General features: G+C 50.8%; 1 protein-coding gene across 2 annotated transcripts in view; it reads right to left on the bottom strand.

The window, feature by feature from the left end:
• FLT3 (fms related receptor tyrosine kinase 3) overlaps positions 1–19,707 on the bottom strand; it is a 71,976-nt gene that overhangs the window by 19,641 nt on the left and 32,628 nt on the right. For both annotated transcript variants that reach the window (XR_014775422.1, XM_084761734.1), the window contains exons 5-15: positions 18,567–18,696; positions 16,312–16,439; positions 15,093–15,232; positions 14,854–15,007; positions 12,884–13,052; positions 6,014–6,117; positions 4,880–4,988; positions 4,236–4,414; positions 2,862–2,980; positions 2,647–2,779; positions 2,460–2,564 (exon numbers count right to left, since the gene is read on the bottom strand). Coding sequence is in view for 1 of the 2 variants with exons in the window: in XM_084761734.1 (XP_084617860.1) it covers positions 2,460–2,564; positions 2,647–2,779; positions 2,862–2,980; positions 4,236–4,414; positions 4,880–4,988; positions 6,014–6,117; positions 12,884–13,052; positions 14,854–15,007; positions 15,093–15,232; positions 16,312–16,439; positions 18,567–18,696 (1,470 nt within the window). In the remaining variant the exon portion in view is untranslated. The remainder of the gene's footprint in view (positions 1–2,459; positions 2,565–2,646; positions 2,780–2,861; positions 2,981–4,235; positions 4,415–4,879; positions 4,989–6,013; positions 6,118–12,883; positions 13,053–14,853; positions 15,008–15,092; positions 15,233–16,311; positions 16,440–18,566; positions 18,697–19,707) is intronic.

Raw genomic sequence — 19,707 nt, 5'->3', positions numbered from 1 at the left:
TATGGCTGTATAAAATGTAGAGTGTCGCTGTAACGCCCCAGGTTGGAGTAGAGCTGGGGTCGAGGGTTGGGGACTTCATATTGGGTGAGCAGCACAGAGAGGCAAGTATTGCCAAGGCTTAGGGAAATGATTATGAGAACCGTTGGTGCAGAAGACAGAGCTTGGTTGGGGGGGGGGGGGCCTGGCGAGTGTGTGGAGTGAGCGGAGCCAGGAGGAGCTCCACAACAGGAAGCGGATGGTGGCACTGTTACAATAGCCAGCCCCCTGCAGCAGAGGGATGGACAATGGAAACGTGGTCCCCAGGATGGCGGTTTACTCAGCTGCAGAGAATGGGGTTGTGCCATCTGCAGAAAGACAGATGGAACTAGACGCTGTCCCATCATGTTAAGTGGAAAAGCCAAACGCGGGAAGACGGAGAGCACGTGTCGTCTCTCATCTGTAGAATCCAGATGAGAAGGAAGAGGCATGGAAATCGAAGGAGAGCTGTCCCGGAAGCGGAAATGGGCCGAGAGGAGGAAGGGAACTGAAGGAAGAGGGCAGTGGGGGGGTGGAAGTGAACAGGACCAAAGTATGCTTTAGATATAGGTGTGAAAATGCCACGGTGACACTTTTCATTTCGTGGAACTAAGATGTGCTTGTGAAGAAAAACAACGTAAAAGAAATACACGTATTTGTTGCCTGGATTTAACAAGTGATACTGCTTCAGGGTTTTGCACCTTGCAGATACAGGAGGTGGGGGCCCATCCCTTCCCACAAGCTGAACTTGATCTATAAAAAATGTATGTATACTAAATCATACTCATGTATGTATATATACATATATGTGTATATATATGTGTGTCTATACACATATATATTTATATATAGTGATATATCGCCAAGGTAGCCTAGCACCCATTCTGTATGTATATGTATACACACACAGAGTGGCATTGCGTTAAAAAAAAAAAAAAAGACTGGATAGGGGGCTGGAGAGATGGCCTAGCAGTTAAGAACACTGACTGCTCTTCCAGAGGTCCTAAATTCAGTTCCCACCAACCACACGGTGGCTCACAACCATCTATAATGTGATCTGATGCCCTCTTCTGGCCTGCAGGTGTCCATGCAGGCAGAGCACAATATGCATAATAATAAATAGATAAATCTTAAAAAAAAAAAAAAAACAACTGGATGGAGGAAGAACTGTCCAAGGGCTGCAATGAAGTGAGGAGCACAGGAGGAACCCAAGGCGTGGAATCTGGGGGCGCTGTGTTCTGCGAGGGAAGGGCAGTCAACAGCACCTCAGATGTTGCTTGGAGGTGCGAAGCTCAGAAAACGATGCCCCAAGCCCCCAAACAAAGCCTGGTAGCTCTGGACTAAAGGAGTAGCCTCAAGGGTCCCCTACCGTCTCATGCCACCCCCAGCCACTCTCTTGCCCATTAACCCCCCGTGCAGTCCAAACTACAGAGACAGAGACAGGCCTTCTAAAGCTCCTGTGTCGCTGTGAGAAATCCTTTCCGCGGACAAATGGCCATTGCAGTGAAATCTTGGAAAGACGAGACTTAAAGTCTCCATCCACAGGACACCCTACCCAGAAAGACTTTTGTGTTCTGTTACCTAAGAGGTTTTGTTGTATGATCAGACAGACAGACAGACACACACACACACACACACACACACACACACACACCTCTTCCATTCCTCTAACACAAGTTTCTTCTTCTTTCTGAAACCCAGGTTGTACAGAAGCATCAGTCACCTGGCTAGGAGGCTCAGGCTGTGAGATTTCCGTCCATGATTCCCTGTGTGCCATTTCTCCTATCAGTCTGTGTGCTGCAGCGCACATCAATGACGTGTGTGTGCATGTATGTGTATGTGTGTGTGTGTGCATGTGTGTGTGCATGTGTGTGTCTGCATATGTGTGTGTCTGTGTATGTGCATGTGTGTTTGAAGGGAGGGACTTCCGTTACCCTTACAGAGATCATCTTAGCTAGAGACCGGGGCCAGACCGGGGCACGGGAGCACACACCCCAGCATCCGTGAGGTAAAGGCTGCAGGGGTGTGAGTCTAGGATGAAGGGCCGGGGATGGCTCTCTGAGGGAGAGGACTTGCCCAGCATGCACAAAGCCCTGGATTCAATCCTTAGCGCTGGGCTCGACATCAGCAGAGGGTGCCCGCTCCTGAAGGTGGCCAGGGCAGAGCGGGAGGTGAGGAGTAACCTGGTTTGGTCTTCTACCCAGAATCTGCATCAAACTGTACCGCTGAAGCCAATCAAAAGCGAGCAGAGAGAAAAGAGGAAGCAGTGACGTTTGCCTTCTTGGCTTGTACTCTTTACTCATGACCTTCCCCCCTGCTGCCTTCCTTATTAACCTTGGCAAACAGAACTGTCAGGATAACAGGAGAGACCAGCGGGGGGACGGGGAGGCAGCTGCACCCCTTCTCCAAGAGACTTTGCTGAGATAACCCCCCGCCTTCTGTACCTTTGAGCATTTTCACCGCCACCTGAATCGAGACTCCCGTTTTACTAATCCCATAGGCTGTGGCATTCACCACTCTCCCAAAGGCGCCAGACCCCAGGACCTTCCCTGCAAAGATGGAGTCAGCACGTGTTAAAATTTTTGCAAGGAAGAGGAGATGCCACAGAACCCCTGAGCATTCGATCCTTACCGAACTCTAAGTTTTCTCTTGGAAACTCCCACTTGAGGTCATATTCGTAGTCCCTGAAGTCAACGTAGAAGTACTCATTCTCCAGGGGACCGGTCACCTGAACCATCTGCAGCTGGCTTTCGTACCTAAATTGCTTGAGAGATGCAGGGAGTTAGCAACAGGGCCTCGGCGCTGCTAAGACAGGAAGGCGCCTTGACCCTTGACCTGGCTTTTACCTTTTTGTACTTGTGACAGATCAGGACACTTAGGACGACAATGAAGGGAAGACAGAGCCCAAAGGTAGCGTAGAAGGAGATGTTGTCTGGGATGAAAGGGAAGGGACCTGCAAAAGAGGCTAGGTGGAGAGAGAAAACTCCTGTGTGCGGTGATAAACAGTCCGCCCCTCTCCAGTGAGACTTTTCTCACATCCTGTTTGAGTAACCAAGATTTTCAGCCCTTATGGGCATTCTGTGTATTCTGGGCGTCCCAGAGAAAATCGGACGCTGTTTCTAAAAACAGTGTCCTTCCAGGAAATTAAACTTAAAATGAAAAATGACGTGGGCCGGGCGCGGTGGCACATGCCTGTAATCCCAGCACTCAGGAGGCGGAGGCAGGTGGATCTCTGTGAGTTCCAGGCCATCCTGGTCTATAAAGTGATTCCAGGACAGCCACGGCTGCACAGAGAAACCCTGTCTAAAAAAAAAAAAAAAAAAAAAAAAAAAAAAAAAGACCAACCAACCAAAACCCAACAAAACAACTAAACCATAATGTCATATGAATAAAACCCATGTACGTTTCCCACCAAGCTCTAGTCAGAATCTGCTACTCATATTTGTCACATGAGCATGGAGAAACGTATATGTGTGTGCATGTTTGGCTGCATATGTGTCTGGGCACCGTGCGCATGCCTGGTGCCCTCAGAGGCCAGCAGAGGCCGCCAACTCCCCTGGCGCTGGAGTTACTGATGATGGGGAGCTGGGTGCTGGGAATCGAACCCAGGTCCTCTGTACGAACAACAACTGCTCCTAACCACCGAGCCATCTCCCCAGAGCCATAGCTTTGGTTTATTTGCTTGGTTTGTCTTGCATTTTCCTGAGCCCCCAGGGGGGTCACTGTGGCGCCCAGACTGGACTTGAATTTGGGAGCCTCCTGCTTCTGCCCATGGAATGTGAAGTGGGCTGTGCCACTACTTTTGGTTTGAACTAATCAATATTATCTGGTGATTCTAAACTATTAGTGCAATTTTAGAAAGGCTCAAAAAACACCACCAAAATCTCCGGTGGCGAGCGAAAAGTAAATAAAGGGATTAAGGAGGCTGAAAAGGACGGAGATTCCAGCTCACTAAGTCTCTTCTGGTGCATGTATTCACCCCACCAAAAATTCACAGGACTCCACCTCCCCGTTGCTGTTGGGCCATAACGCCCCAAGGATAACTGGGTCCCCGAAACGTGAACTGGGACCGAGTCCGCCTGGGGATTCTCGCCTGACTCACGAAGACCTTATGCTCAGTCAGAACTATGTGGTCCGGTCCGAATCCCCCCCCATCAAAGCCAGCCACGGCGCCCGACTTCATATGGCGAAATTTCTGGGGACAGCCAGCAGTTGCGCACCTGGTGACCTTAGAAGGATGGTTTCGCAGGACGTGCCCACGGAATTGTATGCGCAGCATTTGACCAGGAGCCCCTTCCCAGCCTCACTCATGTTTAGAGTGCTGCTTGACACCCACTGTCCAAACACTTTTCTGTTAGCCATTTTATTCCAAACTCCTTCTGGGATTTCCTCAGTGCAGCTGAAAGAAAAGAAAAAAAAAGGCGGAAAAAGGAAGTTAGATGGGCGGGGGTCGCGGTAAGATGGGAAGTGAGGGTTTCTATTCGCGGTTCCCAAAGAAACAAGCTGCGGCCAAAGGAAGTGACGTCAGCCCCAGGTTGCCTGAGGCGCTGCAGTCATGGGGAAGGGTCAGGGAATCTAATGCCTTGCCCTCACTTTCCTTCTACCTCTTTTTCTTTTTCCTTTCCCTCTCCTCCCTTGCCCTCCCTTGTCCTCCTTCCCTCCCTCCTCCCCCCCTCCCCTTCCCTTCCTTTCTTCTTCTTGTTTTTTTTTTTTTTAGAATGGGGCCTCACTATGTACCCTATGCTGGCCTCAAACTCTAAGATCCTCCTGCCTCGGCCTCCCGAGTGCTGGGATTACAGGCGTGCGCCGCCGTGTCCAGCCTGGCTCTTCCATTTTTTTCAAGAGACGTCAAGTTTCTCATTACTTGGGAGACTCGTCCGAGCATTTCTTCCAGGTCCAGGAGGGTAGTGGGTATCCGTCAGAGGAGCAGGACGCCTGGACGCCTGAGGTCTTTGCTAGTACTTGGGGTTTCTCTGTAAGAAGTGACATGCAGGGGCTGGAGAGATGATGGCTCAGAGGTTAAGAGCACTGTCTGTTCTTTCAAAGGTCCTGAGTTCAAGTCCCACCAACCACATGGTGGTTCACAACCATCTACAACGAGGTCTGGTGTCCTCTTCTGGCATGCAGACACACGTGCGGGCAGAATATTGTATATATAACAAATAAGTCTTTTTTTTTTTAAAGGGACATGCAATAAACTAATGGAAGGTGCATCTTTCCAGAACCAGCTGTGAGCTAGCCTCAGCTTAAGCTGCCTATCTGCCCCAGGTGCCGTGTGCCCCTGGGATAGCCCCTCATTAGGATGCCTCACTTCTTTGGTTGGTACCTCCCTCCTCTGTTGTGTAACCTTCTTGATGGGTCGAGGTAACACCTCTCTGTGGCTCACCTCCTAGAGGGAGCTGAGGTGTAGACCCGCCATCTACCGCATGCACACGCACACACAACACTTACCATCTGCAAACAAATCTAATGAGCTATATTGTCTTTTTCTTACTTATGCACAGACCAGAATGAAAACCATCAAAACAAACAAACAGCAGGCGGCTCCTTGGCTTTTCCGTAACGTCCCTTTCAAAGCACCAAGCCAGCAAAGTCACAACAAGAGCACAGGCGTGTCAGAGACGGAACAAACACAGATGACTAGAGCCAACCACAGGAAGCATATAGCTTACAAAGCAATTTCAGAAGCCGGAGAGATGGCTCAGCGGTTAGAGCACTGGCTGCTCTTGCAGAGGACCTGGGTTCTGTTGCCAGCGCCCACATGGTGGCTCACAACCATCTGTAACTTCATTCCAGGGGGATCAGACGCCCTCTTCTGGGCTTTGTAGATACTGCATACATGTGTTGCAGAGGCACATGCAAGCAAAACATCACTCATAGACACAAAAATAAATCTTAAAAAAAACCAAGTCTGATAGCATCCCTTCTAAGCTGTGTTTGGGTCCTCTTGGTTCAAAATTAACAGGGAATAAGATAGACAAAATGAGATTTAACTTACTTCTTATATTCAGCGTGAACATTTTGGTGAACTGAGCATCATCGTTTTCTGCGTGGAATATGTACTCTCCTGCCTTGTTCTTATGATCGCAGAATTTAGATACGCTGTGTGAGAAAGGATTAAGGATGGACTCAGCCTGGTGTTTCCACGAGGCTACAGTGAAGGACAGCGCGTGGAAAAGCTGTTGGGTGGTCTCCCCGCCCACTGACGTTCACCAGGCAGGAGGTGCCTGCATTCCAACCCCTGCTACTCAAAGTGTGGTGCCGGGACACAGCCTCGCCATCAGCATAGGCAGCATCTGAGAGCCTCGCAGAGATGCAAACAGATCCTAGCCAAGCCTGCAGAGGCAGCAGAATGCAGAGGCAGACCTCTTAGAATGCCGTCCGAGCCATTCTGCACGACAAATGTTAGAGCTCGATAGGGCCGGGGGAGAGACAGGGATGTCCCTGGTCCTGCTCCTCCAGACCTTATATCAACTCCCCCTGCAGGCAGAGGAACCCTCTGCTCCCTGAAATGACTGAGTCCCTGGTGATGAACCAGTCCTCAAAGACCCAATGACCAACCATTGACTTAAACATGACGGTTAACGCTAGCAAGCGCCGACCCACCAAGGTTTTAAACTGATGGGGCAGGCTCCAGTGCCTCCTTGGGATGCACAGCAGGCATGCGTTATTACATAGGAAGTGTCGTGTTATGGGTTGTCACGAGACGCGCCAGGCCTATGGGATAATGGCACTGGTGGTGGGACACTGCCAAGAGTTAGAGAGGGCCAGGGACTACCCACTGTGACAGGACTGAAAAAGGAGGAAAAGGTCGTGCTCCGGAGATAATGTATAAGGCTATTAGGGAAATAGTTTTATGCATTTATTTACTTTAATTAAAGTTTTGTGTTTAAGTTATAAAGTGTACAATTAATGGGCTTAATCGTGGCACTTTCGTACACTGTCATCATCTTTGTTCTAATTTGTCCCCTTCCCCTGTTGCTTTCCTTTGGGAAGATATTTAATTAGACTGTCGCTTACTTGAAGATGAAGGGAGGGAGAGAGAGCGAGAGAGAGCTAGAGCGAGAGATAGAGTGAGAGTGCAAGAGCGAGAGAGACAGAAGACAGAGAGAGACGAGAGACAGAAGGGGGGATGGGGTGGGCTCACGCAAACACGGCGGGATAGACCTGTAGCAGGCGTGCCAAGGAGGCGGCCCAGCAGATGGAGGCTCTAGTCACCAAGCCTGCCGAGGGGAACCTCATCTCCGGAAGGCACATGGTGGAAGGACAGAACTGACGCCCAGGGTTGCCCTCTGACCCCCACACACAACGCATGTGGACACGCACATAACAAATAAATAGGTAAAATGTTTTTTAAAAAAAGTACTTTGAGAGAAAGAAAGCAGCAGGAATCAGCATGGAGCCAGCCAAAAGCCTGCCAGGCAGGAGGCAGACTAAGACGGAGAGGAGAGGGGCTGACAGACTGACATGCAGAAAGCTCGGAGAAGGAATGACAGAGGGCCATCGGTACCAGGAGGTTCACAGCCTCATTTCTTCTGGGAGGCAGAGGCAGGTGGATTTCTGGGAGTTCGAGGCCAGCCTGGTCTATATAGCTAGTTCCAGGATAGCCAGGGCTACACAGTGAGACCCTGTTCCAACTTTTAAAATCTGTAACACTATATATAAAATTATACCTAAGATATAAGAATACAACCAATACATTAAATACATTTATTGCTTATGGTTAAGGCAAGGTTTCTCTGTGTTGCTCAGGAAAAGGACTCGGGGCCACTATTATAGACAGTGGGCCTTAGTGATCTAAGTCTTAATATTTGTATTGCTCTGAAGCCAACTTTTTTCCCTCTGAGACAGGGTTTCTCTTTGTACCCTTGGCTGTCCTGGACCTGCTTTGTAGACCAGGCTGGCCTCGAACTCACAGAGGTCTGCCTGCCTCTGTTTCCAGAGTGCTGGGATTACAGGCATGCACCACCATGCTCGGCTTAAGCCAACTATCTTTTTCTTTGTGTATATATTCAGGCTTATGGCTTTCTTAGAGCTCCAAACCCCATTCAGTAAAAGGAGAATGTCAGCTCTGCCACAGGTCCCCTCTAGAAGCTTCTGTGTGCCTGCTCCTGTGCTGAGCAGCCCTAGCTGGTCACGCCTGCTCCTGTGCTGAGTGGCCCTAGCTGGTCACGCCTGCTCCTGTCCTGAGCGGCCCTAGCTGGTAATGCCTGCTCCTGTCCTGAGCAGCCCTAGCTGGTCATGCCTGCTCCTGTGCTGAGTGGCCCTAGCTGGTCACGCCTGCTCCTGTGCTGAGTGGCCCTAGCTGGTCACGCCTGCTCCTGTGCTGAGCGGCCCTAGCTGGTCACGCCTGCTCCTGTCCTGAGCGGCCCTAGCTGGTCATGCCTGCTCCTGTCCTGAGCGGCCCTAGCTGGTCATGCCTGCTCCTGTGCTGAGTGGCCCTAGCTGGTCACGCCTGCTCCTGTGCTGAGTGGCCCTAGCTGGTCACGCCTGCTCCTGTGCTGAGTGGCCCTAGCTGGTCACGCCTGCTCCTGTCCTGAGTGGCCCTAGCTGGTCATGCCTGCTCCTGTGCTGAGTGGCCCTAGCTGGTCACGCCTGCTCCTGTCCTGAGTGGCCCTAGCTGGTCACGCCTGCTCCTGTGCTGAGTGGCCCTAGCTGGTCACGCCTGTTCCTGTCCTGAGTGGCCCTAGCTGGTCATGCCTGCTCCTCTCCAGAACGAGCCCTAGCTGGTGATCCAGACTGTAAACACGTGAGACATCCTGTTTCACGTTGGGACACTCAGTGAGAGCCGGATGGGGACAGAACCGAGACTTGTGGAAAAGAGGAAGAAATATTTCTGAGGAAGAGTCATCAGAAACTCATCCTTTTTCTACCAAAACATTAATGCAGACTTGGTGCTTATAAATAAGTCTAGATAACGGCTCAAAGGAAGGGGCGGGGAGCCTTCAATCTTCTTTTCAGAAGTAAAGGGACACCATGGCAGTTGGTAGCCAGATGAGCACGGAAAGGCGGGGCCCCAGTGAGCCTTCGGGTGAGTTCTGAGGAAGTAAAGGGCAGAAATGAAGCTGTGCAGGTGGGGGAACTGAGAGGCTTTTGACGTGCACCATGACCACATCACACTTGTGCAGGAGCCCAGCTACTATACAGATTAGAAAACCCAACTGTTATGATGAACTTATTTGTACTGTCTACAAAGCCAGCAACTGACACAATAAGACTGGATTGTATTTTTGTTTGTTTGTTTGTTTGTTTGTTTTGGTTTTGGCTTTTTGAGACAGGGTCTCTCTGTGTAGCCTTGGCTGTCCTAGACTCACTTTGTAGACCAGGCTGGCCTCAAACTCACAGCAATCCGCCTGCCTCTGCCTCCCAAGTGCTGGGATTAAAGGCATGTGCCACCACGCCCAGCCTGGGTTGTATTTTTAAAGCTACAAGCACTATGCTGGGCAGAATTTATTTTATTTTATTTTATTTTATTTTTTCAAGACAGAGTTTCTCTGTGCAGCCTTGGCTGTCCTAGACTCACTTTGTAGACCAGGCTGGCCTCGAACTCACAATGATCCGCCTGCCTTTGCCTCCCGAGTGCTGGGATTAAAGGCGTGTGCCACCATGCCCGGCAAAACTTCTACTAATCTATCAATAAACTACTCTAATCCTCATAACGTACATGTATCTGAAACACTTGCCAATCTCATCCTCCTCTGGCGGCTTCTCCCCACCAGCTCCAGCTGTCCTCTCTCAACTCCTCTTCATGCTCCCCAAGCCTCCCGTGGAAGTCCCGCCTTCCACTTCCTGTCCTTCTGTCCAGCTGATTGGCTAAACAGCGCTTTGTTAATTAAAAAAAAAAACGATGTATTTACTTATTTATTATGTATATAGTGTTCTAACTGCACGTACACCTGCACACCAGAAGAGGGCACCAGATCTCATTATATAGTTGGCTATGAGCCACCATGTGGTTGCTGGGAATTGAACTCAGGACCTTTGGAAGAGCAGCCGGTGCCCTTAACCTCTGAGCCATCTCTCCAGCCCCAGCAGCGCCTTATTGACAACTGCTATAGCCACACAAGGCATTCCTCCACAACCCACAGCTCCCGCCACCGCGCAAACTGCTGCATCTAGTGTGAAGTCCAGAATGCCAGTTCGCAGGCTTGTTAGCATTTTGAAACTTTTTTGTTTAGTTTTTCAAGATAGGGTTTCTCTGTGTAGCCCTGGCTGTCCTGGACTCACTTTGTAGACCAGGTTGGGCCTCGAACTCAAGAGATCTGGCCAGCTCTGCCTCCCGGGTTCTGGGATTACAGGTGTGCGCCACCACGCCGGGCAATCGATCGAGCTCGTGTTGGCTCTCACCTCCACCCGGAGCCAACAGCAGAGAGACTTGTGGAACTCTGGGAAATGAGTTTAGGCTTCTTGCTGTCCAACTTTCCTTCAGAACTGTCTACTTGCCTCTGACTCAGTGCTCTACAACTCCCAGCACATTTTTATCTTCCGGGAACCTTCAAAGGAACTCGCGCTAAGCACCAGGTATCACGTGTGCTGCATGCAAGACAGCACGGGTTCAGCGATCTCCTACAAGTGGCGTTCAGGAAAGACAATCTGTTCCCTGGATCACAGGCACATTTCTTGAATGAGGCAGGGGGCAGAGCTAGGGCGATAATGGCACAGCCATCTTTACAGAGATTGTAAACTCAGAGCAGAGATGTCCCATGGGAAGCTGCTCCTGGGCACAGAGCAGCTCAAACCAGGGTGGAAAGCTGCTGGACATCAGGCCTGTAGACTGGAGCCTCGAAATGTAATGGGGCTACCCAGCCCAGGGCAATGGCCCTTCACTGCAGCTCCGTGATACCTCAAGAGGCTCTGCTGTGTGTTGCCTACTCACACAGTGACCATTATGTGTCCTCTGGAGGAAAAGGGCAGTGGCAGCACCTTACCCACCGACATGGCCCTTTGCGGTGTAGTTCAGGCTGGTCTGGAACTCTGTGTAGCCCTGGTTCTCCTGGACTCATTCTGTAGTCCAGGCTGGCCTCGAACTCACAGAGATCCACCTGCCTCTGCCTCCCGAGTGCTGGGGTTAAAGGCGTGTGCCACCACGCCCGGCACAAGGTACCCTTTAAACAGGAGGATGGCTTTCACAAGAGGCGCTACATAGCTCTCTGCAGTGTCTGCCTTTCAACTCTTTAAAAATCCAAGTAGGGAGCTGGGAGTGACTTAGGATGTCTCAGATTCCGGGCTGGTGTTTCCTCTTCTACAAGGGCTGAGGCCCCGATGGCTCAAACTGCAAGCAACCCTGGGCGCAACCCTGGCCTCCACCCTCGGCCCTACTTGGCTGTGGTTTGGAACATGGGCTGAGCCTCTGCAAACAGGAAAACTCATTGCTATTTGGAGGATGCCAGGTTATAGTCAGAAGTTCTGACTGACAGCGGGAGTAGGGACCTTGCGTCCATGCAGCTTGTGGTCTGGGAGAAATAGCAATAAAAGTCTCTTAAGTGGCAACCGCTCGATCCCATTAAGAAGACATCAAAGGATCATTACTGTGCGTTGGTGTACGAAGGTCTGTCAGGGTGACACCTGAGCCAGGATTTAAAGGGAGAAGCCCCCACCTCCACCCCTCCAACCTCAGCTAGGTGAGAGGCCGCACAGAGGCCCCAGGCAGGCCAAAGCTGCTGTGTTCTAAGAATGGGGAAGATGCGGCCTTGCCCGGGATGGAAACAGTGGAGCCCAGCAAACCTGCATACAGAGTATAAGCAGTGTTAGGCCACACAGTGGAAATACAAGCTGCTGTCAGCCACTCAGGGTTGAGGAAGGCTGTGGGTTTGGGGGACCACCCACTCAAGTACTATGTCACTTGGCGGGCCAAGGCCATGCTTTGCATACTGGCTGGTCTCAGCTATGATGTCTGAGGCCATTTCTCTAAGTTCCCCGTGAAACTGGTCCATGATAGCAACTAAGCGGGGGGGGGGGGGGGGGGGGGCAGGGGGGGGAGGGGGGAGTCTGGAGCCTGGGACTGACTGTGAGGTATAAAAAGAAAGCACACACTGCTCTTGCAGAGGACTTGAGCTGCGCTTCCGGCACCCATGGTGGGCAGCTAACAACCCCCTGCAACCAAGTCCCCAGCCTGCATGGACACTGCAGTCACACACACACACACACACACACACACACACACACACACACACACCAGACTACAACTAAAGTCTGTAAAAGAGAGAAAAAGAAGAAGCAGTGTAGTTAGAGGAAGAAACTGTGTACGCTGGCATTTGCTTTTCAAGAAGGAATGAAACTTTCTCCCCAGAACACTCTGGAACATGGCTGAACCAGTCCCAGGGAGGATTAAATTCTCCTTCACCTCCTATGGTTGGGCTATTTCTGCATCTAGGCTTGAAAACGTAAATCAGTACGGGCGATGCTTTCTGTTGGCAGTGACTCGTCCATCCACACAACCGCACTTAGCACCCCCCACAACACCTCCACGCCCCGCTGCCCCCCATACTGTCACAGTGCAGCCCTCAGACAGGAAACCACAGTCTCTTGCCGGAAAACTGTCAGGATTCTGCTTTCCTGCAGCAGGCTTTTCTCCCAGAAGGGGATGCCAGGCAGCCAGCCATGCTTGCAGGGTGCGGTTTGCCTTCCATCCTCCCTCAGTTCTGACTCAGTAATAAATCAGCGCGCAGCCTCATGGGGGCTGCCTGCGGTCTATAGCGCAGCTGCTGTGTACGCGCCCCGGGTTTGATCCTCGGTACTGGGGTAGGAGAGGGAGGGCGTGCGTGTCGGCGCGTACACACACACTCATGATGAGAAAGTTCACTTCCACTAATACAACACTGTCTTTTGGAAGGGTAGCAATGGAGGAGGACCGGGCCTGCTGTCTCACCTGTACCCGTCCTCCAGGCCGCTTTGCTCACAAGGAAACGATGCTTGAGAGAACGCCCACGCGCACCGGATCCGAGGGTATGCTTTGAACCTGACTGAGAAGCAGAACTTCTCGTACGGGTCGATGTCATACTCTTCTCGGGAGCTGGTAGCGTTTATGAACCCTTTTTCTGTAAAGAGAACATTTACAAATTACATAGTATGTCCATTAAGATGGTAAAATGAGCCGGGCGTGGTGGCAAACGCCTTTAATCGGAAGGCAGAGAGGTTGGCAGATTGCTGTGAGTTCGAGGCCAGCCAGCCTGGTCTACAAAGCAAGTCCAAGACAGCCAGGGCTGTTACACAGAGAAACTCTGCCTCGAAAACAAACAAACAAACAAACAAAAAAGATGGTGAACTGATTTTTTTTTTCTGGGGGAGGGCAGGATTTTACTGTGTAGGCTCAGCTAACTTAGAAGCTGCTGTGTAGGCCAAGCCGACCTCACAGAGATCTGCAGTAAAATTATACATATATATATATATATATATTTTTTTTTTTTTTTTGTCAGTTTAATGAAAGGAAGCGTCTACACTGGTGAGCTGTGGACTGGGGTAGTCCAAGGAGAGACAGGGACAGAGCTCATCATCTTTTGTAGTCAGGGACGGAACATTGGAGCCAGAAAGATGGCTCAGAAGCTAAGAGGACATACTCATCTTGCTGAGGAGGCAGGGACAGGTCCCATGTTACATACTATCCAGGTGCAAATGTAAGGGCCACGTGGTAAGCAGAATGGACAAGGGTCCCCCCATGAGCCTCCAAATTGTGCTAAGAGCATACCTGCCCCCTTGGCTGGCTCACTTCCCACAAGCCCGCACCCTAGTGTGACATCACTGCACGGACATCCCCAGTCCCCAATCACTGAGCGTGAGAACAGTGTTCAGGGTCACGACTCAGGAAGAACATTGCCAAAAACAGATTCACTGGGCAGGAACTTAGTACCAGGTTCTGGGACGCCAAGGAGAGAAGGGACTGCCCTGTCCATGGGAAGTTACAGTCTACGGAGGACAACACTGGGAAAACAGAGAGGCTCTGTGGCAGTGTGGTCTGAGCAGCCAGTGGCACAAGGGTACAATGGCTGAACTGCCGATGAAGGCAGAGGGAAGACCAGGCTGTCCACTCACAACTCTAGCACAACTCTGGCCACTCTTCCAGGGAACTTCCATGGAATTCCCAGCACCCACGTTGGGGCACGGAGCCACCTGTAACTCCCGTCCCAAAGGATCTGACACTCTTCTGGCCTTTGCAGGCACCACCTAGACATTGGGGCACAGACAAAGGTGCAAGCAAAAGACCCCTGCACATAAAATTAAAAGTTACTTTTTAAAAAATCATACTCGGGCTGGAGAGATGGCTCAGAGGTTAAGGGCACTGGCTGCTCTTCCAGAAGTCCTGAGTTCAATTCCCAGCAACCACATGGTGGCTCACAACCATCTATAGTGAGATCTGGTGCCCTCTTCTGGGCTGCAGGTGCACATGCAGGCAGAACATTGTATACATAATAAATAAATAAATCTTTTTGAAAAAAAATAAATCAAAAACCATACTCATGTACTGTGATTTGGCCAGTACAGGTGGCAAAGACCACACGCAGAGGTCAGAGGGCAACCCACAGCAGGAGTGGGGTGCGGAGCTCAGGCCACCAGGCTGGGCAGCAATCGTCTTTACCGACGGAGCCATCTCACCAGCCTCCTTGTTCCAGGTTCCTGATGGAAAGTCACACTGAAACCTGAGTCTAGATCGCATACGCCACGTTCCACATTAGAAACAACTTAAAAATACAAGCAGGGCTGAGTAAGGTGGCGCACGCCTTTAACCGCAGCGCTGGGGAGGCAGAGGCAGGTAGGTTTCTGTGAGTTCCAGGCCAGCCAGTCCTACACAGAGAGACTCTGTCTTAAAAAGGAAAGCAGATTGCCTGAGCCAGCTGCGTTTACCTAGGATGGTCACCAACGCTGACTGGCTGCGATGTTTGGAGGAAGAACAGGTGTAATATCCGGTGTTGTTTCTTCCCACAGAGGACACAAAAGCCAGGAGAATCCGGGTCATGGTTCTGTTCCTCGAGTAAGTGCTCATCTCAAAGTAGCTGCCCTGGGCGGTAAGGAAACAAGGATGTACATTTCCGGTTTCCAGCCCGCAGCCCCGGGAGCGCGGTAAAGGCCGATGACGTCATTACCTCCTGGAGGGCTTTGTTCTCTAGCTCCCAAGTGAGTCCGAAGCCGTGGTTCACGTGGGTGGCCTTGCACCTGATCCACAAGGGTTCCCCCACTTTCAGGAATAACTGGGGCAGTGTGGCCTGAGGAGTCTGATTCAGATCTAGAAGATAAAAACACCCCAAATAAGGGGGGGGGGAAAGCCAGGCGGTGGTGGCGCACACCTTTAATCCCAGCACTCGGGAGGCAGAGGCAGGCGGATCGCTGTGAGTTCGAGGCCAGCCTGGTCTACAATGCAAGTCCAGGACAGCCAAGGCTACACAGAGAGACCTTGTCTCGAAAAACCAAAAAGAAAAAGAAAAAACCCAAATTATTTGTAAAAATTTTGCCTCATTATAAGAATGTTGTGAACATTTTTTAAAACAAAGGTGTTGATATTCCCCAATGTTACTAATCAAATAAATAAAATAATCTTCAGCCGGGTGTGGTGGCGCATGCCTGTAATCCCAGCACTCGGGAGGCAAAGGCAGGCAGATCGCTGTGAGTTTGAGGCCAGCCTGGTCTACAAAGTGACTCCAGGACAGCCAAGGCTAACACAGAGAGACCTTGTCTCGAAAAACCAAAATAAAATAAAATAATCTTGAGCTGAGAATGGCACAATGGAAGAGGCTAAGCCTTGAGAAGCCCTGGATCCACAGAAAAATAAAAACGACAAAATAAAGCAACCCTTTGTTGAAGAATTCCCCACTTACAGACTCTATATTACATTTTAAATGGTTTGAACCGGCCGTCAAGATGGCTTATCTCGTAAAGAGGCTTGCCGCCAAGCTGGATGGCCTGAGTTTGATCCAGGGGCCCCAAGTGATAGAAAGAGAGAACGGACTCCCACAGGTTGACCTCTGGCCTCATTGTGCACACTGCAGTGTGTGTGTGTGTGTGTGTGTGTGTGTGTGTGTGTGTGTGTGTGTGTGCCCACACACAATAAGTAAATGTAATAAAGTGGCGGGAAGGCTCCGGAGTAGAGCTCGGCAGAACACGTGGTCTGAGCCCAGCACCTAAATAAAATCACATAGAAGGAAGTGCTAGGAAAGAGGGGGGGGGCAGGGGGGCGGGCGGAATTCCTGAAGTTAAATTTTTACCTAAGCGGATGCTATCAGTCCCCACCAGCACTCCTCGGGACAGTGAGTCCGGGTGACAGCCCACCTTACCTATGGTGAACAGCGGGGTGACAGCCCACGTTACCTATGGTGAACAGCGGGGTGCACTCCAGGCCGAGCTCGTTCCTCGCGCAGCATCTGATGTCTGTTCCGAATAACTCGTGCAGTACTTTTTCCTTCTTTCTGACCACAGCCGCGCTTTCTTCTTTACAGCTGCAATTAGAAGGCCAGCTTCCTTCACAAAACGCTTCAAAATGACGACAACAGGCCGATAATCCTGCTGCTCAGTGGGAGATTTTATATATATATATATATATATATATATATATTTTTTTTTTTTTTGAAGACAGGGTCTCTCTGTGTAGCCTTGGCTGTCCTGGACTCACTCTGTAGACCAGGCTGGCCTCGAACTCACAGAGATCCACCTGCCTCTGCCTCCCGAGTGCTAGGATTATAGGTGTACGCCACCACACCCTGCTACAAAGCATATTTTAAGGGAAGGAAGAAAAAAGTAGATAAAAAAATAAACAAATTCAACTGTACTTGGACCAGCTAGCTACCTTGTATCTACGTAAAATATTATTACACTATTACTTTAGATCTCATTTTACTTTATTACTTAATTACCTCAGATTTTGTTTTGCATTATTACTTTATTATTTATTACTTTATATTTCATTTTTGCTTTACTACTTTAGACTTTATTTTGCTTGGTGATTTTTTTTTTCCTAGATAGGGTCTGTCCATGTAGCTCAGGTTGGCCTTAACCTCACTATGTGGCCCAGGCTGGCTTCAGACTCAGAGTGATCCTCCTGCCTCAGCTTCTTGAGTGCTGATTACAGATGTGTGTCATTACACACAGATAGCTGGTGACTTCTATTTTCTGGCTATGGTTTAAAGCCAGGCAAGAAAGGGAAAGGGGAGAGCGGAGGAAGACACTGGGACACAGGAAGTCCTGCCGGCCTCTGATGCAGCTGACTGTGCGTTAAGCGCGTTCCTTCCAAGCACAGAGAAGGGCGGTAGAGAGAGGCCACCACTGCCAAAAGGCAGCAGGTGAGTTCCTGAAACAAACTGGAGAGGAGGGCCCGAGGTGACCCCCCAGAGAAGACCACCAGACCACGGTACTGTTCACAGAGCAACACGCTCCAGCCTCGCCCGGGCAGGAGATGCCCCCACGTGGCTTCCCAGGGCACACGATAGCTTTGGGTGCTGTCTGCATTGCTTTCTCCACTGAGTCAAATGCACTGTCACACACACACACACACACACACACACACACACACACACACTCAGGTCCTCAGTCTTTTCTCATGAGATTCGAGATCTCATTAACCGTATTAGAGAAGCTGCTTGTGCTTGTGTGTTTCCCCGCCTCTGCTTTGTCCCTTGTCGCTTTCAGCAAATGCATAGCATAGATGATTTGGCTAGCTCAGGGGGCGGGGCTCCCGGGCCAGTGGGAGCCGGGCTCCAGCTCAGGGGGCGGGGCTCCCGGGCCAGTGGGAGCCGGGTTCCAGCTCAGGGAGCAGCGGAAGGCCGCTTGCGCTGTGCCTGCCAGGCTGGGTCCGCGGCCTCGCACCACAGCACACTCTGGCCGTCTCATTATTCCTCTATTTTGTTTGCTTTTGCTCCCATTCTCACTCCTGTGATGACGCACGGACAGATGAAGTAACCTGCCTGAGGCCACACGGCTTGGTAAACAAAGGTTCAAAGCTATAGGCTCTCTAGCTCTGGGTTCCCAGTCTACAAAGTGAGTCCAGGACAGTCAAGGCTACACAGAGAACCCCTGTCTCGAAAAACCAAAAAAAAAAAAAAAAAAAAAAAAAAAAGAGTTCTACAAATGAAGCGGAGGGGCGGGGGGGGGGTGGGTGGTGTGGCGCACGCCTTTAATCCCAGCACTCGGGAGGCAGAGGCAGGTGGATCTCTGTGAGTTCGAGGCCAGCCTGGTCTACAAAGTGAGTCCAGGACAGCCAAGGCTACACAGAGAAACCCTGTCTCGAAAAACAAACAAACAAAAGAGGGAACAGAATGGTGGTTCACAAGAAACTCCTGGTGTACAAGGACAATAGTTCTGCCCGACTAGGAGGCTCTGAGACCTAACATCCCATAGTTCAGTCTTTTCTACTGCGATGGCTGAGAGAGCCCCGCAGCTTCCCCTGGACTCTCTCAAAAGCCCTCATAACAAAATCACCCCTTTCCTCACCGTGAAATCCACAACAGTCACTCTGTTGAAATGCAAGGAAAAAAAAAGTCAATTTTCACCTACAGCATGATGCCAGAGACAGAAGCAACCAACATTTTGACAGGAACAGTGGTTGTAGCCACTGCAAGGCGTGGACTTACCTTTCCCCGTGGGAGTTGCAGAACACCCACTCCACAGTGGGCTCCGGAAGGCTCTCGGATACGCAGACCAGAGCATCCTCGTTTTCCATCTTCCTAAAGTAAGGTCTTCTCAGTACGTACAGCTGTGTGTCTAAAGCGACACAAAACACAGCCATTTTAACACTGAGGGTGGTCCTGGCCTCAACAAGTTCCACACCACTCCCAACAGCTAACCTACCTCACACAGCAGGCTCGGCCTCCCACCGCCCTCAGGGGAGGCCACCTCTTTGTTTTGTTTTGAGACGGCATCTCACTGAGTAGCCCTGGCTGTCCTGGAACTCCCTCTGTAGACCAGGCTGGCCTCGAACTCACAGAGATCCACTTTGCCTCTCAAGTGCTGGGATTACAGGTGTGTGCCACCACCGCCCAGATATCCTGGTGATTTCTTTTGGTTTGGTTTTGTTGCTTTGCTTTTCGAGACTTGGTTCCAATTTTACCCTTTATTCCTAAGCGAGAGCCCTGTATCTAGGCTTGTCCCCCATGAAGTCACCCCGTGTCATGCCCCAGAACACTTATAAATAAGGACATTTGCTGACCACAATATCATGTCCCAAAGCCCAAAGGCTGAGCGCCCCTACTTCAAGAACTTTTTTTTCCCCTTAGGCATAACATTGAAGCCAGGTGTGGTGGCACATATCTGCAATCCCCACATGTAGGAAGTGGGAAGGCCATGAGTTGGAAGCCAGCTTGGGCTACACACAACTAAGAGTGCAATGTTGTGAGAGAGAGTAAAGGAGCCCATACTTAACGCCCCACAGGAGGGCTGAGGAGATAGGGGCAGGATGGGGGATGGGGCGGGGGTGGGGTGGAGGCCCAAGGCAAAGAGCAGCACAAGACAGCTCTTGAATTTTGTATTTCTGGGCTGTGCTCCTGCCAGTTCCGGGGACACTGAGCACATCTCAGAGAAGATGCTTTGTATTTGATTTTGCCCTGCAAGCTGACTGTGTGTCCCAGGATGAGGACCATGCCCACCCCCGGAGCTAGTAGTTATGACTTTAGGACCACAAGTATCCCCCTCAGGCTCAGAGTGGGGTGATTGAGCAAGTGCAGCCCTAGCTCTCATGGCCTCCCCACTCACCCGCCCCCACCCCCAGTTTTGCCA

This window comes from Acomys minous (genome assembly GCF_964271855.1).
Source record: "Acomys minous genome assembly, chromosome: 16".
NCBI lineage: Eukaryota > Metazoa > Chordata > Mammalia > Rodentia > Muridae > Acomys > Acomys minous.
This window is presented reverse-complemented; position numbering and strand designations above follow the sequence as displayed.